Source organism: Eublepharis macularius, chromosome 3, assembly GCF_028583425.1.
Source record: "Eublepharis macularius isolate TG4126 chromosome 3, MPM_Emac_v1.0, whole genome shotgun sequence".
NCBI classification, from domain to species: Eukaryota; Metazoa; Chordata; class Lepidosauria; order Squamata; family Eublepharidae; genus Eublepharis; species Eublepharis macularius.
Genome location: NC_072792.1, coordinates 150,536,178 through 150,561,399, shown reverse-complemented (window position 1 = coordinate 150,561,399; position 25,222 = coordinate 150,536,178). Strand labels below are relative to the sequence as shown.

At 39.5% G+C, this 25,222-nt stretch overlaps 1 protein-coding gene across 3 annotated transcripts in view; it reads right to left on the bottom strand.

Moving 5' to 3' along the window:
• DCLK1 (doublecortin like kinase 1) overlaps positions 1-25,222 on the bottom strand; it is a 283,608-nt gene that overhangs the window by 28,144 nt on the left and 230,242 nt on the right. For all 3 annotated transcript variants that reach the window (XM_054973774.1, XM_054973773.1, XM_054973776.1), the window contains 4 exons: positions 23,059-23,167; positions 18,671-18,728; positions 17,666-17,785; positions 8,728-8,874 (listed from right to left, as the gene is read on the bottom strand). In XM_054973774.1, coding sequence (XP_054829749.1) covers positions 8,728-8,874; positions 17,666-17,785; positions 18,671-18,728; positions 23,059-23,167 — 434 coding nt within the window. The remainder of the gene's footprint in view (positions 1-8,727; positions 8,875-17,665; positions 17,786-18,670; positions 18,729-23,058; positions 23,168-25,222) is intronic.

Here is a 25,222-nt window from a genome sequence, read left to right as displayed (position 1 = left end):
TTATTTAGCTTGAACTTAAGCATACTGGAATCTTTCAAGAGTTGCCTAAAACTGCTATAGGGAAAAATACGTTTAAAAAACATGGAGGTGGTACACCTCCTGACACCATGCCACTTCAGCCTGATGTGGAAAATTGCCAAAAAAGCTGTGGAAAACTATTCTAGAACACTACTTCTTATGAACAGGGATCTTTTGACAGGAAGGAGTGGGGGTAAGTTAAACCACACAATGCCTGAAATAGTATAGTTTCAGGATAAATATAATATTTCACCCATAGCCATATTAACCCAGGGCCGTGTTAACTAGCTATTATTAAATAGCTTTCAGGTATTTTGGGCCCTCTCCAGCACTTCAGTCTTTCACCCCGCTACAGCGGACAGTCTGGCCCTGGTACGGTAGGTACTAGACTGCAGTACGTAGCCCTATATACATTTTGAGGGACTCCTGAGGAATTCTATTCAAAATTTTTAAAATATTTTTATTGCATGAGTAGAACTCTTCAGGAAAGCACATTTTGGGGGGTACAATTGTTCAATTCTGTAATATTTTGAAGTGAATGAAATTTTTCTTATTTATTAAAAATATATAATTTATGGATAATTATTTTAATATAAGAGACAATTTGTTTCACTTCAATAAGAAAGCAGTTAATTAACTTATTAATAGAGGTTATATAAGAGAATCCATTAATTGTAATTTATGTGTGTGGGGGGGTGCCTTAGCAAAAAAATTAATGGCCCCCTGTGGGGCCCCTAGGATTCAGCCGAGTCAGCCTTATGATTTCCTCCAAGCACACAGTTTGGTTCCTAGAATGTGGAAATTCTAGGAATTCCTACAAAGTGGAATTCTTTTAAGAACAGTTAGGAGGACGACCATACTATTGAGATAGATTTAGGTAGACTTTATCAGTGAAGTATAAGTATCTCCTTAAGGGTGTTTCTAGCTTAACTGTAACTTTTCCATCCAATATTATCAATCACAGAGAATAAAGACAGACAAGTTTTTATTTTCTCCAACAATAGATAAGAGTTTACTGCTCCTGGCACAGTGTTGCATGATTCCATAATGCATCTTCAAAATCAATTATACTTCATTTGTATGACTATCGACAGCAGAGGAAATAATGTATGAGATTTTCCTTTATAAACAAGTAATAAATTCACCCATATCTCTAGAACACTGCTTCACACTGTTTAACCTAAGCAGCCTCCCCCAAAAAGTAGTAAGGAAGAGAGAACATCTCCTGCTTTGCATAACGCAATCACTGAAAATAAAACAAAAAGATTTATTTCGAACCAACGTATTTTAATTATACAGAAATGCAGTATACTGTCAGTTACGTATTCAGAGGCGATATTTTGTATTCAGGGACGTATTTTTCCCTTGAGCTAGTTTTCAATGATCTCATGCAACTGGAACTTGTCTTCAGAAACAACTAGCATTCCTAGATTCAACACATTGGCTTTGACAGAACTCAAAAGTAGATGGGCAGGGAGAATAATATTTAAAAGTGTAATTGCCGTATTATTAAAAACACAGGTTTGTTAAGTACATCTGGTTTATGAAACTTTTAAAAAGTGTTTGCTGAAGTGGCAGCAGTACGTTACATTTGTCATTGGGGGTTTCACATTAGACATTGTTCTGACTGGGTCATATAAAACGGAAAGTTGGATCCTCCGTGGCTGAAACTGCTTTACATAACTACACTTTTTAGTAAACTATCCAAAGTATTTGAAAATATGCTTCCATCATATTACAGAGAAAGTTATTATGCTGAGAGTTTGCAAACTTGAATAAGGTGGAATATTCATTTTTTAAAAACCCAATCTGTATTTCTGCCATAGAAAATACATTGTTGGTAAAAGCCATCATTGAAAGAGTTGAATTTTTTACTATATATTAAAAGAACTGTCCTTGATTTGTTAAAAAAATACCTGTGGGACATGTGCCTTCCATTATCAAGGAAGATTAAAGACATAAATAAGGCTTCACTGACTGTGAAGCAGTAATATTTTAATTGTTTTCCCTGCCAAAGAGCAAACAATGTGGATGATCATTTAAAGCTCATCTTACTCAGAAAGTAAGCTCTTACAAGTCTATTTGCCTTTAAGCCCCGAAGGACAATTAAAGAGATGTGGATTAGTGCAAATTACCCACTATGTAGTGCTTTCACTGTTTTAACTAAGCAATAAAACTGTGTAATTGTACAACACTAATTGAATCCAGCTACATATAATTGTGTGCTACCATATGTATCCTATTACTCTAAAGATTGTCCATATTTTCTAAGCTGCTCTTGTGATCGCTGCAGATGGCAACAGTCAGAGAAGTTGTTCTCCTGGGCTTATTATATGGCTATAAAGCTATCCCATGATTTGACAAAATAATCATGTTAAATAGCAGCAATTATGAAAAATACTCCAATTAAAATGGGGGGAAGGCATGCCTCCTGGAGACCAGACAAACTGAACGTGGAGGTGAAGAGTTCCAAATGCAACGATTCCTCACAGCCTTCTTTTTTCATGGCTTGCTAAAACTTTGTAAAACATCCAGGTGATTAACAGCACATGCAGCAAAAATAACAGGAGTCTTATGACACCTTAGAAACTAAAAAAAAATGTTTAGTCTTCCTAGGAGACTAAAAAGACTTCTTGTGCCTTTTGTTGCGACAGACTGCTGCTCCTCTGGAATTATCACAACTATTGGAATTTGATACTAATATGATAAATAATAAAGCAGTCATTGACTAAGAAGGCCTCGTTAAGACCACTTAACACATTTTTGTTACCCCTCAATGTAGCCGAAAAATCCTGCAAGGGCTGCCAACCCCAGGTTGCTAAATTCATGGATATTTGGGGGTAAAGCATGGGGAAGGTGAAGTTTAAGGAAGGAAGGAGCTCTGCAGGATATGATGTCACAGAATTCTTCCTCTGAAGCTACTATTCCTCCAGGAGAACTGATCCAGTCTTTACCTGGAGAATTGCAAACCTATGCTACACTCAAATTCTGGGAAGATGGTATAAACCCCCTCACTTAAAAAAAAATGCTTCCAATGCAGACATTGCAGTGATATAAGGATTCTAATGTACACGAGTAACTGAAACCAGAGATGGTAAATACTGGCTAGTAAAGTACAGTGGCGTGAAGTACAATGTAATATTCTATTTACAGGAAAAATAGAGGGAAAACAGTACTTTTTGTTCCAAACGAAAAACAGAGCAAGAAAGCAATTCTCTGTCGAAGGCTTTCACGGCCGGAGAACGATGGTTGTTGTGGGTTTTCCGGGCTGTATTGCCGTGGTCTTGGCACTGTAGTTCCTGACGTTTTGCCAGCAGCTGTGGCTGGCATTTTCAGAGGTGTACAGCCCGGAAAACCCACAACAACCAAAGCAATTCTCACTGTTGAAGTCCTGTATTAACCTTATGCCAATAATTGTGTCAGAAAAGAAACAATAAGAGCAAAAAGCAGACTTTTTAAATATTTCAGCAAAAATTATTTGAGTAAATGACAAGAACTCAGAATGGCTACTGGGTGTAATCAAAGGTATGACGAAGGCCAAGGTAATGCCTGTTTCCCCTCAGAGACATGGCCAATTCCAGGATTTGTTTGGACACTGCACCCCTCATCCCTTTTAAAAAGGCCTTCATTTCTATCTAGTATTTTTTTTTTGCTGTTGCTTTAAGTGTACATGGTTCTCACACATTTTATCCTGTCAGAAACTATGTGAAGTAGGATAGGTGAAGAGAAAGTGATCAGCAAGCTTCATGGTGGAGTGAAACTTTAAACCTGTGTTTCTCAGATCCTAGTATAACTTACGCCTGACTATAGTAGTTTCCCTGCCTGATTAAGCTGTCCATTGTAACCATATGCACACAGTGTAAAACAAGGGATAGATTTTTGGGCTTCATCCAGGAAGACCTGGATTCAAATTTCAGCCAATCACTGTCTTAGCCCAACCTACATGAAAGGATTACTGAGAGGATAAAATGGAAGTGGAGGAGTGAGGAGACTATAAATCTATAAATCAAAATTAGCACACACTTCATACACACCTGGCCAGGAATACAATGATGTGTTGTCCCTCTCTTCATGCACAAACAGGAGTTTGTAATGTAGACAGGCCCATTTGATAGCAGTCAGATATGTTGTATGCTTGGGACTAGAGTACAGGGTGGGCATATTATTCTAGTGAGTATCCATTTTATTGTTTTAGAAAAATGACTTTATATGGGCAACCTGATCTAGTAGGACAAAACAAGTAGGCCAGCCTTTGCAATGAAATAGTGTAATCAACCACCACATGGTCTGGGTTTTAACACACACTTACTGTTTTGAAAATCTCACTTCTCCGCTATACTTCTGTATGTATTTAAACTATGAAAAACTGTGTACCCACAAACTTATTTTGAGTGTACTTGTATTGATTGGGAAAGTTTATTGGTTAGCAGTCATAGTATAACGTATTGCAACAGTGGAGGGCTATTATATTTGCTTTGGACTACAAAATGTACTCTCTAACAAAAAGAAAAAAACAACTGTGCAATTGCTCATGATAGCTATTTTAAGAAGAAAACAATCTAAGGGAGAAACAGCTGCAGGCTACTGCTGTCAAACTCTAGGAAAGTTTGAATACAAAAGTATCGCAAGCATTCCCCCATGAGACAGTTTCTGACATTCTAAGAAACAAGATTCTAATGAACCTTGACATGTGACTGCTGTAACTTATGCATGGAGCACAGCACCAGTCCTGACTATATGGCAAACAGACTGCTATGTGGCAAAGAGTGCATCACTGAAAATATTTTATTATACAGTAATTTAAATACACTGTCTCTCTCAACTGCACACTCTACTCTTCTAGAAGTAAAGCTATGTTTGATGCTATGTGGTGATGTAGTTAGAATGTCAGACAAGATATGGGGAGACTCAAACTCAAATTGCTGCTCAGGGCCAAACCATATGTTACAGTGGCCATGGGTCGGACTTGTGGTCATCAATGTCATTTTAGAGAATTTGGCCATTTAAATTTTTTTGTGAGGCTGCAACACAATGGGACTAGGTGATATTATTCCCTCCTCACCAAGCGCCTTTTCAACTACTTTTTTCCCCCTGTTCACTTCACTCGTGTTTATTGTCTTAGCCATAGGCCATAACAATTCCTCTTTGAGATATTCCAACTTGTACCATTCAGCACAAACAGATTGAACCGAGAATAACTCCAGGAATCTCCTGCCAGCTCTATTAATAACTGGGTCCTGGAGGATACGTCCACCAAGTAGGGGATTCTCGAAACACCCCCCCCCCTTCCTCCTGTTCACGGGCCAAAGACCCAATCCTAGCATTAAAGTCACCTCCCAGGATAAGTAGGGCATTTGGGTATTGTATCACTAACCTTTCTAATAGGGCAACTAGTTTCTCCTAACACAACTTGTTACTAATCCCACTTATACCATTGGGAGGAAGATAGATGTTTAAGCATAAGAGACTTCCCCCTGGGGGGGGCTCTAAGCATTAGGGCCAGCACAAAATTCTCACAGTTGTGGGGGATCAGCTCCACATCCAGCTGAAGGGTTCTTTTAATTGCTGTAATAAGACCCCTACAACTTCTCCCTTTGCTGTGATTCTTAATGGCAGAAGCATTGTACACACTAAAACCATCCAATGTGGGGGAGGGGGCTGAGGCCGGGGCCCAGGTCTCCTGAAGCAACACGATCTCTGAGGACCCCAGAAATTTTTTGAAGTTCAGGTCCCATTGTTTATTCCACCCTCCCTGCCAGCCCTCCCAGATTACAGGCAGGCGACAGCTGTGGACATACATTAACAATCCCAACAACAATATCATTAGATTACTGTGTGCATCAGCTCCTTCTGGAACCACAATCTCAGCCTGTATGGTGCTTTCCGCCCCAATATAGCCCCTCAGTTTCTTTGTTGTTAAGGCTAGACTTTCACATACTGCCTGTTGTTCTCTTGGCGGCAGGTCCCCAAATGTATGCAGGAACTCCTCCTCAGTGAAATTCACCAAGTGGCCATTAGATGCTATTAGATCATTAGAGCTATTAACATCATCAACAGCATTAGAAACAGCGGGCTTATTTAAAATGGTGCCCTTCCAAGTAATATCCGAAGCATCGGAAGAAGGCTTGTCGTGGTGAGGTTTCTTGCAGAATGAAAACATCAGAAGCAGTGGGGATAACAACAGATCCTTAAAAACACGGAGAGGGAAAATTCCCTTGGAGTATAAAAAGTCCTTATGACATAAAAGTAGTCCAGGAATAAGAGAAGAACTAAAAGTCAGTAGGACCTACTGGATTTGGTTGGGATCATTAAGCAATTCAATTGATTTAATGTCCACATATCTAATGTGCTGTCCAAAGAGCTCTCTTAAGTGATTCCGGATGAGAAAAAGCAACCTCCAGGAGGGGATGGATCCTTTATATCTGCAGATTTGTAGACAAATCTTATGTGGCAGCAGAACCAATTGAGAAGGCTCCCGTCTCATCCTGCCTCGTTCCTGGTAGTTAGGAGAGAGATTGCCTAGCTTACTGGGGTAGGGGGATACAGCCAGGTTTATAGTAATAGCTGGTTGAATCTCATCTTCCAAAGGGAAATGACATCGCCAGGATTATGAACCCCATTCCTCAGCTTAATCAGTTCCTCTAACTTAGAGTTCAAAAGATGGAGCTCTCTGTAAATATGATCTACTGTCCTGGCTGTGAGCAGAATAAGATCTTCTGGAGCCTCATTAAATGCTTTCCCGCCTCCTTTCTCTGAACTCCTACAGGAGTGCACAAATTCCTTGCTCTGAGGCAAGGAAGGGGAAGAGGGCTCAGGCAATTCTACCATCTTGTCAGCAGCCTCCATAAGGGGAGCAAAACGATTAAAGGTAGGAATTTGAGATTGTGAATTGCTGGAAGCCAGAAAATAGTCGTCAATTTTTGCTTGTTTGAAAGCTGGGGAAAAATCTGCCTCTACATCTCTTCCTCTTTTCTGTGGCTTCATTTTCTAATTAACCCCAGCTTAATTGGAATCCAAACAGTCTTAAACTCAGCAGAGCAATAACAATTCAGTTTTCTTCCTCAAAGGGGAAATACCACAGAACAGGAGAGTTGCAAACGAGAGAGAAATTAAAATCTCTCAAGGTTAATTAAGGATAGAAGGGCGGTAAAGTCCTTGGAGGTCTTAGACATAGAGATAAAGGCTGAAAAAGTGCTGGGGGGGAAAAAGATTGCCTGGTTCCACTGTGCCGTGGGCCCGATAAGGATTAATGGCCAAATTCTTCTCTTAAATAGTGTAGGTAGTCAGGGGTCTGACCTGTGGCCACCATAATGTCTGGTTTTTAGCAATGGGAAGAAGCAAGGTGCAATGAACTAGTTAGGGAGGGATGGATAACAAAGTTTTCCATAAGAAAAAGCAAAAAATGAAGCAATATCAACTTCAGAAGGGAGGGCTTATTAATTTTTCAGGTATTGCCAGAGTTATACATAAATTTATGATAACTTGTATAGGACAAAAATTCTTTTGCAAACAATTTACTATGAAATAGAAAAACCAGTGTCCACAGCTTGATGGCATCAGAAGGTGACAAATGCATTGTTATTTTAAAAGTACAAATGTGGCAAAAATTGCAGTTAGATTTTGTTTCCTGGGTAGCTGTGACTCATATTTTTGTTTTTCCAATTTACAGTCCTTCTATATTTTTGATAACCTTCTTCTGTGATTTAACAATAACAACAATAATAACAATAGCAACAACAACAACAACAACAACAGATTTATATACCACCCTTCAGGGCAACTTAATACCCACTCAGAGCGGTTTACAAAGTATGCTATTATTATCTCCATAATAAACACCCTGTGAGGTGGGTGGGGCTGAGAGAGCTCCAAGAAGCTGTGACTGACCCCAGGTCACCCGGCTGGCTTCAAGTGGAGGAGTAAGGAATCAAACCCGATTCTCCAGATTAGAGTCCTGCCACTCTTAACGACTACACTAGACTGGTTATTGGGTAGAACAACGAACTGTTGATCAATCCTCTGTTACTTACTTCACAAAAGTAGCAACCCTTTCTAATTTTTTAAAAAAACACTCCTAATTTGGCCCCTGTTTAACAATAGGTACTACTGTAGAATCCAGGGGAACAGAGACAAAACTGATTTTTAAAACCCTGAGAAAAGCTGGCTGGCTCGTATCTTGAAATACATGGGACCACAGCCCTGATCCTTTCCTGAGTGCAAACATGAACTGAGTGCAAACATCTATGTGGATTTTGGGCTGACAAAGCGAATCAGCCAAGGGCAGTGATGCCAAACAGCTCCATGCAATGTATGTAACTGACATATACAGCATCCATCATGACAAAAGTATAAAGAACACAGTGACTTTTAACATACAAAGAAACCCTCTTTTGGAGTAATGGACTAACAGTAGATTATGATGACATTTTCAAAAATTTTAATTAAGGTGTGTTGTACTACAAGGTAGATTCAACAGCACAACTCTCTAATGGCCACATTACATATGGTTAATTCATATATTTATATGGAATAGATATTTTATACAGCTGAAGAATGATTCCGGAATATATGATGCATTCATATTATAGGGGGAAATTTTTCATTTAGAAAAATACCTACAGTACAAATTTTCGATGAAGTTGGGAGCTAAAGGGATGAGAACAATTATATTAACAGAAATCTCCAACACATCCTGAAAGTTCTACTTACCAGTAGATTCTCAGGTTTGATATCCCTATGAACAATGTTCAAGCTATGAAGATATTTGATGGCACTGGCCAGGTTATACAGCATCCCACTGGCATCACGCTCTGTATATTTGTTTGTAGAAGTAATGGCATCAAAAAGATCTCCTCCCTGAAATATATTAATAGGAACAGGAAATATATTAACATCATACCTTTCAGCAGGGACAGGATTATTAATGGGATATATGTGAAAATTAGTAATTATAAAACATAATTTTGCTCAAGAATGTCACAGACATTCTAATCCATTCCAAAATAAATGTCTAAATCTTGGTAGGATTTCATGAATGTAGTAACGACCGGCCTACACATGAACCTATACAGGTCTTGCAGATGTCTGAGGAAATTGGAGTTTGTTTCCTCCCTACAAACTGGCATTCTAAATAAGGAAGTTCAACCATGTTCTGCATGCATGGGAAATAGGAAGGGTGTGTGTTAACATATCAAACAATTGACGGTTGTTATGATCTCTGAATGCATCCTATATTTTATTTTCAATTGGCTGTACAGGTACTGATATGCTTAGATGTGACACTCCCAAAAAACACTTATATTATACGAGGGCTCAACAAATCCCAGGTGCAAGTTATCCTATTGGCATAATTGTGGCAGCAGAACAGAAAGCAAACAAACTTTTAAAACGAACTTAAATACATTGATACAGAAACATTTTTGTATTAGATATGAAAATATTCTTGCACTGTATCGGTAAAATTTTAGCTATTGATGCAAAATTCAATTATAATGAAATTTGGGGTATTCTGACCCAAAGCTAGTATTAGTATTAGAAAATGTCACAAATATCTCACCTGGGCCGATTCCAGATGACTAACCTTACGGCGCTTCATGCCGCCCTCTTCCAGATCGCGACGGAGAAAATGCGAAATATCGCGTTTCCTCGCGCGAGTTTTGCGTGATGACGCGCAAAACTCGCGCAAGGAAACGCGATATTTCGCATTTTCCCCATCGCGATCCGGAAAAGGGCGGCATGAAGCGCCTTAAGGTTAGTCATCTGGAATCGGCCCTGTTTGGGCTTGTAAGCAAAACTGATTGTAGTAATTGATTGTAGTAATCTGATTGTAGTAATCAGCTATACCCTAGTATCCTCCCCAATGCCAACTTTTCTGCTACCTTCATCTGCATATTCCTCACATGCTGTGACCAGGAGAGCTTCAAAGAGGTACTGGGGTTGGCCATGTCCCAGTTAAGATTCTGACATTAAGCTGGGTAAAAAAAGATCAGTATAAACAGACCAGTTTGCTAAGTAATGTAGGGTTCAGTCCAATGGTCTATATCAACATTTCAGTAAATACTATCTGCAATGTATCTGAAGGGCTGGCTCTTGAACCCGAAATGAATAAACTCTGATGAATCAGACCAAGGTATAAACTAGGCCCACCTTCACGTTTCCAGTGGTGGGCAACCAGATGCCTCGGGAGGAAGTGCCAATTTCCACTGAAAATCTATATTGCTCTAAACAAAACCCTTCCACAGCTTGTTCTGTCATACAACCTTTCCACTTAAAGCCTTCCAGTTCCTTCTCATCTTACAATAAACTCTACAACCAGTCTAACAAAGCCTTCCTGGCCAATCATATTTGTAGTCAGAGGGGCAAGCCTAGCTTGCCCCTCTGGAGCAAGTGCCTCCATTCCAGCTTCCCATGGATACATTTTTCAGCCATGTTAAAATTATTTCCACTTGTTCAACATAGGGTTATCAGATGGGTTCAGCAAAAATACTGAATACACTTGATAAAAATTTGTTGACCTTACAGGGACCACATGGCTTGGCAAGGCAATCCACTGAGCAGGAGGCAAAGAAAGAGGCAGTTCCACAACTGCTGTGTGCATTTCATGCCATACTAATGCTGGCAGGCAAATCTCCCACCAGAAAGGGGTGGTTTAGTGATTCTGGGGCCCTGGACAAAGTCAAGGATGGACCTCCATAAACCCATCTCACTTATTTTAACCTACCTTTATAGAATTATTATGATAAAATGGACTAGGAGAGAATGTCGTAAACCACTTTGGGTCCCCATTAAGGAGAAAATTGGGGTATAAACAAAGTAAATAAATATTTACACCATTAAGTCTCAGAAGCCAAAACAACCCCCGTCTCCATCGTACCCTTGTTGCCTCTGAAGTCAAGGTAGTGGTGGCTTCAGGGGGAAAGCTTCTGCCAGTGTTTGCCAAAGGATGGAGGAAGGCAAGAGGAAGGATGATAAAAAAAAAGACTAGTTCTCAGGAGTGAAAATGCCCTCCCCTTTCCCACCATTTGGTCAGCCAGGATTGTCATCACGGTTGGACTAACTGTTATATGGCAACTTAAGTTCTTCATCATGCCTGCTCCCAGCACTTGCTTGTATTGTCCCCCTCCCTTCTTTTCTGTGGCTGCTTCCCTGTTTTTTCTCATATGGCAGCCAGCAAGCTTTGAGGGAATGAGTGAGGTGGGGCTGGCAAAGCAGCTCCCCAAGTGAGAAGGGGAAAGGGGAAAAAACTACAACAAAATGAGCAAAAGTTATCTGCTTAACTTGCAGCACAGGAGAGAGCCTCAACACATGGATAATAAAACTGTATCACCTTTTTGATGGAGAAATCACTCTATTGCAAGAGGAGGGGGTGCTTCACCTTCTCCTCCTCCCAAGTGGGGAATGATGGAAATGTTAACATCAGCTACAGTTTGCCTTCCACCCTCCAAAGCCAAGCCCTAGGGTTTTATTTCTTGTTTTTCTCCTTTATTTTCTTACTTCCTATTTTAACCCTTGAGCTCCCCACCTCACGCCACACACACACTTTGTCCCTTTGGAACTGCCTGTCTCTTAATTAGAAAAATTCAAACATTTGTATTATGGTTGCTAACCTCCAAGTGGTGGCTGGAGATCTCCCAGAATTACAACTGACCTTCAGGCAACAGAGATCAGCTCCCCTGGAAAAAATGGCTACTTTGGAATGTGGACTCTATGGCATTATACCCTGCTGAGGTCCCTCTCCCCTCCCCAGGTTTCATACTCCAAATCTCCAGGAATTTCCCCAATCCTAATCTGGCAACCCTAATTTGTATGTCCTTTGTTCCTCTCAATTTACTTCCAGGGGAGCAAGCACAAATACTGAACTGTCTGGTCAAAACTGGACATCTTGCAATTCTAGAATTCCACACCAATGTTCTAAACAATTACTTAAGCCTCAGCTAGCATCTATTCTGTTTCACACCCACTTACATATAATATTGACTTTACTGCAGTTGGGGATGAGTCCCATTAAGTCACAATTGAATGATGAAATTCAGCATTGTCTTACATTCTAACACACCATTGTTTCTTCTTTATGGAAACTTTAAACAAAATGCCATCACTTGGTGAGCACTGAAACATGCTTGGATCAGAGGCCAGCTGGTGAGACACAGGAAGCCTTGCTGTGCAGAGGCTGGGTGAACATGCCCCTGCAGGTTTGTGAGGTTCCCAGCCCAGAGTTTCTAGAGAAGAGGGAATATTTTAAACCAGTTTATTACTCTAATGCAGAAATGTGTTTGGAAGTCATATATGAGGTAAGATATACTCATTACTGTCAGGTATTCTGTCCCAACTATTTAGAATGCTTCTTATGGTTTTGTACACATCTTATATACCTTAATTTATGTCCATGGTTTAAGTATTTCTTTTACCATGTAGGTTATTCCAGAGGTACAATATCCTGCCTGTCTCTCCCTCTTGGAGAACACAGTAAGGTTTTGAATCAAGAATTTGGATAGTAGCCTAGAGTTAACTAAGGAAGATGTGTGTAGAGCTCAGTCAGTTTCGCGCCTATCTGTTGAGAAATTTCTGGTAGTCATAAATAAAGGGACTGAACTGTGGCAGTTTACATAGGGAAGATACATTTTCACTTCTATACTTGTGGTAAAGCAGGTTTATGAAAAAAACAAAAACAATGAGTTCCTAACACCAGGCTTTTGAGTTTTATTTTAAAACATATTATTTGTAGCTAGAATGTTTTATTAAAAAGTTGATTTTTTTCCCCCAAAAACAATTTTAATTAATTTTAGTCTAAGTAATGTGACAGTCTGGCTCAATCTTAATTCTCTCAAGTAAGAGACATATAAAGAGCAATCTAAAGTAGGTCTACTGAGAAATAAGCCCAGTTTTAGTCAATGGGACTTACTACAAGCCAGTGTTCTTAGGTTTACAGCCATAAAGTTGGATCCAGACTAAATTTTCAGATAACAGAAAATTCCACCAATTCTCAGTTCCTGCTGCAGATTACCAACTTTCCTCTCATTCTGTTAATGAAGGACCCTCTACCTTCTGGGAGATTAGTGGGCTTCAGTGGGAGGGGTGAGGTAGGAATGTTCTGTTCCACTGACAGAAGTGCGTTGCATGAGCAGAAATGGATCCAACCCATAGTCATCTTCAGCTTCAGAGATGGCATCTTAGAAGGATAATTTTGACAACAGCCCTCAAACAGATACCTCCCTAAACCATTTGCAAGGCCTTGTAAATGAATAGAAATAATGTCTTTTCGTAGAATATTTGTTCATATATGGGGGGAGGGGGGGGAAGAGGATGCTATATCAACCTGTGGTTTTTTTTTTGCAATATCTACTGTACTTTGATTACCAGTATGCTTACCATTTTTTGTCAATAGCTTAACATGTTTAATCTTTTTGTCAATAGCTTCAATAACAAGCTGATTAAATGTATCTTTGGGCAAGCAAGAGATCTCACCAGTGAGACTTGCACTTGCACAATAGCTTGTTTAAACTGGGGTGCTGCTGTAGTAGACAGCAACTGTTTGTATACAGAAAGTAACCCAGTTTAAACCAAATACTGTGTGAATACAAAGTCCCATGGATGAACTCATTTGCACAGCAGATACATATTTAAATCAGTCCTTAGCATAGTTCAGTAAGTAAGGTTAGTAGGCAACCAGTAGAAAATAGCAGAGGGGACATGGAAGGTGGGTGGACTGTCAGACAATGGCATGATGTCATTTCTGGAAAAAAAACCCAGAAGTGATGTCACACCTCTCTAGGAAAGGAAACCTGGAAGTGACATCAGTCTTCTCTAGAAATCACTGAAAACTCTACAGTTTTATCATAGAGTTTTGGCTAATTCCTAAAGAGGAGTGGTGTCACAGGTTTTTCCAGAAGCTATGTCATGCCATCATCTGATGGTCATTTTCTTTCTCTCAGAGCAGCAGTGGGAAATGCCAGCTGGGGGCTGGCAACCCTATCAATAACAGTTCTCCAGTAAGAAACATTTGCACAAAAGAAGAAAGGAATGTCTCATATACAAGGTCAAGAGGCCAATACCATTCTGACTACTGGAGGCAAATTTACAGACGTGACATCTACCACTTTAATCAAGCTTAATGGTAAATTAGCAGAAATGCTGAGATGGCTGTGGCAACCTTACAATCATAGTTCCTTCTTCATGCTCTTTCTCTCTGAAATTCTGAACTTTGGAAGATTGCTTTGTTCAAGCACATGAAGGTCAGAAAGAAGATCACTAATAAAAATGCCAAAGAAAAGTAAATGCTAAGGGCCAAACTCTGAATATTAAACACAATTTAATCCAAATTTCCAACCAGAATTTCAAAGATTCCCAACAAATGAGAGTATTATGTAAAACTCAGCAAACAGACCTGGTGGGGAGAAATAACTAATCCATAAAAACTAAAATTCCGATTAAGAAGACAATGGAAATTAAAAAAAAACAAAGCTGGACAGAGAATGAAAGTAAACAAATAATACAAGATAGATGCTTGATACTGCAAATGAAATAGTCTCCTCTCCCACTCTGTTTCTTAATATGCAGGATTACCAACTCCAGCTTGGGAAATTCCTCGATATTTGGAGATGCTGCCTGGGGTGGGCATGTAGATGAGGGGCAGGAGCTCAGCATGAATGTAATGCCATAAAATCCACGCCCTGAAAGGGCATTTTCTTCAGGGAACCAATCTTTGTATTTTGGCAATCCATTACAGTTCCAAGAGAACTTCAAGTGCCACCTTGTGATTGATAATCCTATTAATATCTAGATATATGTTGTTAGTGATAATGTGTATCAAAATTGAAAGTCAAGATAGCCTAAGGGTAATTTAAGGTGTATTTACTTTCTCTTAGATCATGTATATTTGCATGGTGTCTAGAGTTGCCATGGTCCAGCTAGGAGCAGGAGACCTCCCACCCCCACCTCCTGCAGGCCCTTCCAACCATTACTCAGCTGGGCAGTGGGAGAGAAATTGGAGAGGGGAAATGGGGAGAGCATTCACTATTGTACTGTCATAACTTCTGGCATGATCGGAAGTGATATTATCGCATCACAGGTGATACTCTAGCATTCAGTCAAAACTCTGTTGTTTAACCATAGAGTTTTGACTGAATGTTAGCATGTCATAGACAATGTCATTGGGTCACTGGGTCATTGAGTCCCCTCTAATTGTGAGTCTTCCACCGGCTACCAGCCTTATATTGGCAATCCTAGCGTCCCAGTAATTTTATTTTTCGGAATTTTATGTAGGTCAAATAAGAGCCATTTCTGTATTTCACAGGACCCACAGAAATAAAACATTATGATTGGTCATTCAACTCTTCTGTGCTAGTTTGCAGGACTGGAGACAGGGATTGCGGCTGAATTTTAAGAAGACCATAAGTGCACCCCTGCCCACTTACCCTGGGGAGCTAACCTTGCAAATGCTGCAAACAGATGCCATTCCCTAACGTGCCTGCATTATATGCCAAAATCCAGTATCAACAAATTTCAGAAAACAGGCATTCTCCTCAAGAAGAAAGCCAATCTGCAGCATCCTTTTGACTTCTATTGACATCTCATATGCCTAACCCTCATCCCATATGTTTTCATGCCTTCACCAAAGCTCCTTTTTAGCTGATCCTTCTCTCTGCCTTTGAATATGCCTAACGCTGTCTCAGTTCCCTAGGTATATCTACTGTTGCTATGGTATCTTTTCTGCTGGTTTTATCTGGGTCTCCATACCTATTGCCTCAGCCACTTTTGAGCTGTTTTCTCCTCCCCTCCACCATAGTGTTGCCTCTTTGCCACGGAATGACTGAAAACATCCTGAACTTTGTTTTATACTGTTGGAATAAAGGCATTAAAAGAGTTAACATTGCAGCAACTACCTTTACTTCAAAATTCAAAGTTTTACCTCAAGCAGAGAAGGTTGCCTTAAGCTGCCAACTTTTGCTTTACTAATTCATATAACATGTCTCCCACTGTTACTGAGGTATTGCAGGGGATTGCCCAAGGGCACAATTCCAGTTTTCTCACCTAATTCCTGCCCCGCCCCCTTCCTAGAATCAACATCTGAATGTAATTTAAAAACAAAAACAAAACACCATCACTTATGCACACAAGGCAAGAACAGTAAGCAATTATTTATTTACTAGCTTGCCATATACATGCTGTAACGTTCCTTTCCTGATGTGAAACTGAAATTAGACTCTTGAACAGCAGGAGGAAACCCTATCATAAATCATGCTTGTTAAAATAACTAAACTAGTGCTAGGCTTGAATAATAATTTGGTTTCACTATGTATAGTGGCGGCTTGCCAACCACTAGGTCCTTTCTCCCTTTCACATGCACTGCTTGCAATGTGTTTATATTTGTATTTATGAAGTGCTTTCCTCACACTCAGGTTCCTTTCCCTGCAGCTAGTGACGTGCCCGCCATGAAATGAGAGTGTGCTTGCAGCAGCAAAAGTCTCTTATATCAACTTCTCGCTGCCAATTAATGTAAAGTAGTATTAGCCAGACTGATTATCCACTACATCAAGACTTCACTTCTTGAATATCTTTTCCGTCTGTGAACTTGAACTTGATTTAAACTCAGGTCTGCAGAAACCAGTCCACAGCAGATGGATAATCAGTTGCAACCCCGTGCATGCTGTGCTATGGATATAACCGGCAGTTGCTGAATCAACAATTTACATCCTTCCAAATACATAACTTTTTCAGGACTTGAAAAATTAAACATGGCAATAATTCAGTTAATTTAATTAGCAGTTTGATCACATGTTTAATAATAGAAGAACCAACATACTCAGCATAACATTACCTAGAGAAAAGAATAGATCTCAAGGTATTTTACAGCCATAAAGAATCTATTAAATTGTGCATTTAAAAAACAAATTAAACACACAACATGTTATAACTAACTTAAGCTTAAAATATCCAAGACGCAAACAAAGTTAATTAGTACTCAAATATTATTTTTAGGAGGGAAGGAACAGAACAATATAAGCAGAAGTTCCTAAGCTGAATCTCTGCCTTCTCCAATTAAATGGATTTTAGCAGGTTTGAGAAAGACCTCTGCTGGACATCTCATAGAGCTGCCGCCAGACTAAATAAACAACACTGAACTAGATAAATGAATGGTGTCATAGTAGAACAGCTCCATTGTGATTTACTTAGGGATATGTGCATACATATACAAAAGAAGAGATGTTGATTTATTCTTTCTGGCAAGCTTGTCCAAGCAGGTTTATACTTCCAAATCTTTGTGCTCAAGGATGGAGTGGTCATTTAACTGACAGGGACGTTTCCTGGTGGACCACTGCCCTAAAGGGCTATAGATTGCCATACCCTAACATCTCTGCAAGTGCCTCAGGGGCTACTTAGTTCAGATCCTTCAGTGGTAATCAGTGTCAGCTAACCCACTCGCTGCTCCTGCATTGAGGCTATTTTGTGGGATGAGGCAAAGGGTGAGACGATTAATATTGTTGGTGCCATGGAGATCAGAGACCCCATAGCACCACAGGGCCGCCCAGCTGGGTTTTCTCCAGGGACATTTTCACTTCCCAGTCCACTCCATTTGTGTGCTGGAAACCCTGATGCACAGATGACAAGCTAAGAGCAAGCCGTGGTTTTTATTTTGCAGGTGCATTACCTTCACAAGCTCCATGACAAGGTATAACTCAGTAGGCATATCCATCTCCTCAATCAGAAGAACAATATTAGGATGCTTGACCCTTCTTAAAATTGATACTTCATTTTGGATCATGTGCTCCTGTCACAAAACAAATATTGTTTGAGAGAAAAGAATGGGAAGGTAAGTATATCTGAAGCGCTTTGCTGTATGAGCCCCAAGCCTCCTTCAATTACTGCTAGCCAGTAACTGGCATTAAGAGACACATTGCCTTTGAACATGGAGGTCTGACACTGCCATCATGCCACTGATAGACATGTACCTCCACAAATGTATCTAAATGATGGGAGAAACTAATTCATCTGTCTACCTTCTCCCTCTACTGTTTGATGGGAAATGAGGGTATGCCTATGATTCTCATTTGGAAGTTTTGAAACATTTAATGCCAGTTTCAGAAAGTTGGCAAAAGTATTCTTGCCATGAATGTTCCAAGACTAGAGGAAAATGAAATGGGGAAAGGACTAGGTTTTTGTTGTACAGAACAGTCAGTCAATCACTTGGCCTCTGTAAAATCATCATGATATAGAACATATTTTTCCAAGTAGCAAGGAAGGATTACATTGTCCATTTAAAGGTATAGTTATAGAACTGTTAACACCATGGCCTATTTAGTTTGTGAATACTACTCATTAGTATATATTTTACATATATAAGTATTGCAATTATTTGTGTTTTACAATTCTAAGAAGTATCTAATTATCATAAAATTCAGATGCTTTAATTACAGGAATTAAAATGATGAATAGTTAATCAAATGTTTAACCACTCTGCAGGCAACTGGCCTTCATTTCTTGACTGCCAGAAAAGAGAACTCCCAGGCTAAACACCTGCCAAGTTAACCTCAGTCAGGATGTATTCAAATTCTAACACGGATCCCAATTTACCCTAAATTTAAAAAATTATTTTTTTCAAGATAAATGTTTTGCATAAAATAATATGTTCCCACTCTAGATACTCTTTACTTACTTTGCCTCTACATTTACTTTTCTTGATGATTTTTAGAGCATATTCTCTACCGGTTGACCTAATAGGATAGAGAGAATGAAAAAACAAAATAGGATAAATGTTATCAGCTCTTTCATTCAAAGTTATTAATATTGATGTACGGCTAGTGAGAGTCACCCTGCAATTCACATTCAGAACAATACATATAATACTGGATTAGCACAGGTACCCATGTGGCATCTTGATCAGCTTCCCGGGTCCCCAGAGTGAACTGAGTTCCTGGAAAATTGTACCACTCCCCATTTCATGACAGCCCTGCACTGATGTCACCAACAATTGCTCAGGCGTAGCTCAAAAGAAATTCTGAAGGCAACGTTTCTGTGATGGCTCATTCTGCCTGTCAAAATATTATGTTCTGGGAAACAATGGCTGTGTCTGCACGTTCTTAAAGGGACGGCTCACTCACAGGTGAACGCAGGTGGCTTTTCCACTTCACTCCAGATGCCTACATTTTTCAAAACAGTTGCAGGCTGCTTGGCTTCCATTTTTTCAGCACCTTTTCTGGAACCACACTTTCCTGCGGTGCCAGAAAAGGCACTGAAAAAGTGGAAGCCAAACAGCCTGCAACCGTTTTGAAAAAGTAGACATCTGGAGTGAAGTGGAAAAGCTGCCCACATTTGGTGAGTAGGCCTTTAAAGACGTGATAAATGGCCAATGTTTAAAAGAAAGCAAGGAAATAGCAGGCTATAGTTTACTAGAGGCCCTTAATATAGTTCAGTTGACCCAAACAGCACAGACACAAACAGATAGCAAACATTACACGTCTCCTAAAGGTAATAACCACTGTAGGTATGCCTCTGTATGCATACACATTTTGGTTGTTGTGGGTTTTCCAGGCTGTATTGCCATGGTCTTGGCATTGTAGTTCCTGACGTTTCACCAGCAGCTGTGGCTGGCATCTTCAGAGGTGTAGCACCAAAAGACAGAGATCTCTCAGTGTCACTGTAACACTGAGAGATCTCTGTCTTTTGGTGCTACACCTCTGAAGACGCTACACTGAAGATGCCAGCCACAGCTGCTGGCGAAACGTCAGGAACTACAATGCCAAGACCACGGCAATACAGCCCAGAAAACCCACAACAACCATCGTTCTCCGGCCGTGAAAGCCTTCGACAATACATACACATTTTGTTTGCAAAAGTCCCCGATGAAACAATAGAAATAAAGTATTTTATTGATAATGTACCAGTTTTAATTTGTGTTTTAAAAACTAGTATATTTCATATATTCAATTTACAGCTGTTACAGGAAAAACGAATTAATAGAAATAACGGTGCTTCCAGTCTCACATTTTATCTTGTTCTAAAACTGAAAACGAATTAGGCAAATTATTAGCATTAGCAGTATTAGCAGTTTAGTTAGTATTAGTAGTAACATTAGTAGTATGTAATTTAAAGACCAAGTTACTCTGTTTTGAAGAAGCAGCCATATGGCGATTCTTAGCTTTAATAAAAATAATTTTATAACAAATTAACGCAGATGTACATATTTGCATGGTGGTTTACTTAATGCTTGTTGCTTTGTTTCCCAAGCTGAAAAGTCTGCAAGCAGGAAATGCATGCATGTGAGATGGATAAAATCTACCTCATATAATAAAGCTACTGCTTAATTGTTTTTTAGTTGGAAGTCAGCTCAAGCTTTGATGAGGTGGGATATAAAAAATTTTTCCCAGCCAGTTTTCCCCATACGGTGTTTTGTAATGGAAACTTTACTGATTGAAACATTGGGCATGCCTGGTTTGCAGAATGTCCCCGGATCAATCACTGGCATCTCAGTTACTGGGAAAGACTTTCCCCTGCCTGAGATCCTAGAAAACTGCCACCTGTCAGAGCAGGTAATAGTAGGCTACATGGCCTAATGGTCTAAGTATACAGCCGTTGTTCTTTCGGATTGTGATCCTGGGGACATGGACAAAGTGGCCAGATTCTGTACAGCCACCAGAGCTACCTGCTGTTCTATATTATGTTAGTGGGTGCTCATCTTAATATAGGTAATCTTTTATTTCGTAATGGTTGTGTGCATTTCAGAACTCATCTTCAACTGTAATAAATAACTTGTTCATTCATTCACACGCACCTTGCCACACTCCATTTCTTCAAAAACTTCAGTCGAAATGCATGGATATCAGCAGTTTAGACTCTGCATAGGATCGCACTGTTACATTGAAATACTGTACAGAATTGCTCCATTCTAAACCCAAGGAGCCTTAAGGATTGTACCGTTAATTCATTAGTAGTATTTTAAAAAGCTAACTTTCCCCACTAGAGGGCTTCTGATAACAGCTGCCAGAAATATCTGAAACACTTCATCTGAAAAAAAAGGCTTCATATTTCTTGGTAATTAGCCCAAATGCTTAACTGCATTTAGGCTTGACTTATATTTTTCAACATAATATAAGAAAATGGAAATGATGAACTCCTTTTTTCTTTAAAATGCTGATCACCAGCTGTATTGTAATACTTGGTTCCTTACAAGTCAATTAAATGCAAGTAAGCATACAACTTCACACCTGCCAGTAGAACAGTACCAGAACATATAGATTACTTAATATTCTTCATTAGTAACATTAAGATCCCAACAATGGAACCCAAATTTCCTGGCAAACTTGGCTCCTTTTACTTAAAAACATTTTATATGTTGGTTCTGAAACAGATGCAAAATTTGAATGTCTAAAAGAAACAGACAATTCTTCAGTATAATAAAGGTGTTATCTCATGAAAATCCCAAAACAAACTAAATTGAATTTTAAAAATTATTCTTGAGGGCCTTTTTAATCTCTCTGCTTATATAAAGTACCATCAAATTTCAGCTGACTTATGGTAACCCTGTAGGGTTTTCAAAGCAAGAGACATTCAGAGGTGGTTTGTCATTGCCTGCCTCTGCGCAGTGAACCTGGATTCCCTTGGTGTACTCCCATCCAAGTACTAACCAGGGCTGAGCCTGTTTGGCTTTCAAGACCTCACAAGATCAGGCCAGCCTGGACAATCACGATCTGGTTAAAAAGAATAAAGAGCAGCATGGTTGTTGTGGATTTTCCGGGCTGTATAGCATTGTAGTTCCTGACGTTTCAATGCCAAGACCACGGCTATACAGCCCGGAAAATCCACAACAACCATCGTTCTCCGGCCGTGAAAGCCTTCGACAATACAAAGAGCAGCATCTCTACATTAATGAAAATAGTTCTCATTCCTGCGCTTATATGTTGCTGCATTTTATGTCTACTGAGTTGTTTATAGGTTAAACAACTCAGGTCATCCTGATCAACTGGAAGCTGTATGTATCCTGAAGAGCGGGCTTTTATATATGTCATTCCGAACTAAACAAGGAATACAACCATGCATGCAAATAAGTTCTGTATACTTGACTTTTCCAACTGATCCAGCTGGTGGGACTGCATAAACAGATACCTGTTAAAATATAAGCAACACTTATCAATTCCCCCACCCCTTTCTGCTAATAATTAATGTTTATCTGGCTCACACAGAGGAGACAGGACAAAGCAGCTGTTACATACACAAAATGCAAATCTGTACTTGCAGCCTCAATTTGCCTTGGCCCATCCAGTCTGAAAACAACTCCTTTCATCCTGTGTTATTAGAATTTTAAAGGACAAAGTATGAGTACTTCAAAAACTGCTAACAAAGCAAGAAATCTGGTTGCAAAAATCAAATGGATATTGAAGGTTTAACGCAGAGACCCTACATAAAGTGATGCTGCTTGAATCCACACTTTGCATTTTATGATGGATGGAGATACATGATCTTTGTCTCAACTGTTGTACAGTAAGATCAGGGTCAGTGGTGCACAGATATTTCCTTTGGGTATTCCAGTACTGACCTCATCATTCCAATTTTGATTTGAGGCTGGGATTCCATTGTATTAAGTGATCACAAATACTGGTCTGTTGTTAACCAGCAACAATGTTTACTCTGAATGTATGTCAAATTTTCAGAAAATGTTCTGAACTACATTATCATCTTTCAATATACAACATACCGTAACGTTTTAGAAAAGCAGATTCACTCCTGAGGTTCCATATACACTCAAGTCTCTGCAGGGCAGCTAGGGGAAAGAAAAAGCTGCCAGAATGGCCTTTCCAATTACAAATAAAATATTTCCTAATATGTTGTTTGAGTACAACAAGAAAGGTTTAACAATGAGAGCTTTGATCACAGTCAAGGAAAAGGCAACCCACTTTTTACAGGCATAACTAGAGTAGGATTTTTTTTAACATTTAGCACATATTACTTTATTCCATATGTGTGAAAGCCTGAGACTAAAGATGTGAACCATGAAAAGCCTAGTATTAATGGTTGCTTTAACTGTAATAATAAAGCAATCTTTCTCACCTTTCTATACACTCCTTTACAATGGCAAAATTTCCATCTCCTATAGTCCGGCCAACTTTATATCTCTCTGCTATAGAAGCTGGAACCTGGAAGCCTTCCTCCAACACTTCTGAAAGAATCGTTAGTACATTTTTATTGTTAGAGAAGGCACTGCAGATGTGATACATAATACATATTCCACCTCTATGTTTTAAGACAACTGGAAACCTTTCAAAATCAGCATGTTCATTTTACTGGACAGAGAAATCACAATGTTGATTTCTCCAGGTAAATTGCAAAAAATTAAGCCTTTGAGAATCAGACTTAGTTTTACCCTTTTACAAACCATCACGCCACAGCATATGACTGTCTTTTCCTTTAAATTATAATAAGCAGATGCTTTGGCAATCTGTTCAAGAGAGGTCCAATCTCAAGTGAAGACTGGATTAGTTCAACACTGCACAATTAAATTTACTACAAAAGGAGTCTAACACTCAAGCTCTTATTTTATTACTTCCTGTAAACTGAGACATGCATAAACTTGCTTATGTGATAAGTGCTATTTTCCCTTCTGTATTAAATATTTAGTTTTGAAACAAATGTTCTCAATAATGTCGCCATCATATACAACCTGGGCACCAGATGCTTAAATAAAAATTCACAATCAGTCAAAACAGTAAAGGATTGTAGTTATTGGTTCTTAGTAGCCATTAGACTATCATTATTCTTTAAACAATACTCAAGAACCAGTTTGCAAGTGTCAAATAACATTTTCAAAAAGCTGAGGCCATAAACCTCCACTTAAAAGACTGCTTTTTACCAGTTATATACTGTGTACAGCCTTTTCAAAATCCAAAAAACTCTTAAATCTCCTCTTCTCAAAGCAATGGAACATAGAAATCATGATTAGTTTTTCACAGCAATAATCAACACATACTTTTCTATTTGCTGTGACAATTCATAAACTGACTTGTGGCGTGTTGTACACATTATACAAAAAAAATTGCTAGCGATATTGTAGGATAAAGCCAAGAATGCCACACACACACACACAGGATAAAATTTAACCATCAAGTTCTGTGCAAGATTACAACAGAGGAAAATGACAATAAGTATTGTATGATCCTGTAGATCTGGGGCACCATTTTAAATTTTAATACAATTAAATTTGCTTGCCAATTAAATGACTGAGGCTACAAGGCGATTCAACTGTGACTGAAGTGATTTTTTTTTCTAGCATGGGCTTGAACTTTTTCTCCCCAGTCAGCTGACTTTTGGTATCCGAACCTGGCTGGGGAAAAAAAAATGTCTAAGACATCATAACTTCGTGTGATGAAGCCTGAGAGAACTCACAGAACTTTAGGTCAAAATGAGGATTCCTCATACTATGGTTGTTGGGGGTTTTCCGGGCTGTCTTGCCGTGGTCTTGGCATTGTAGTTCCTGACGTTTCGCCAGCAGCTGTGGCTGGCATCTTCAGAGGTGTGGCACCAAAAGACAGAGATCTCTCAGTGTCTCTCACACTGAGAGATCTCTGTCTTTTGGTGCCACACCTCTGAAGATGCCAGCCACAGCTGCTGGCGAAACGTCAGGAACTACAATGCCAAGACCACGGCAAGACAGCCCGGAAAACCCCCAACAACCATCGTTCTCCGGCCGTGAAAGCCTTCGACAATACATTCCTCATACTGCTTACCAATTGTCTCTCTGTCTGCTCTGCATGAGAGAATGTTAATTTCTTATAAAACAGGGAGAATTTCTCCCATTATCCTGAGATTTGGCAGAGAAAGTCTCTTTGGTGAGGGACAATACCTGAGAATTCAGAGATGGTTTGCTATTGCCTGCCTCTGTGTAACAACCCTGGACTCCCTTGGTGGTCTCCCATCCAAGTACTATTCAGAGCCAAACCTGCTTAGCTTCTGAGACAGGATGAGATTGGGCTAGCCTGAGCCATTCAGGTCATCTTACAGTTGCCAAATTGCCCATGCAGGCTCCTTCCTCATCTTTTCTGGTCAGGATGCTAACAGGCTGCTTCTCCAGAAAGAGCACATAAATTTGACTTCACCTCGAGTGACATCCCACTTGTCTTCCTCTGCCAGCCACTTCTGTTCTCTGGCACTTCCCTGCAAGTGGTTGTCTTCCTCCACCCACTCCTCACCTTTCTTACTGTACTCCTCTATCTGTCAA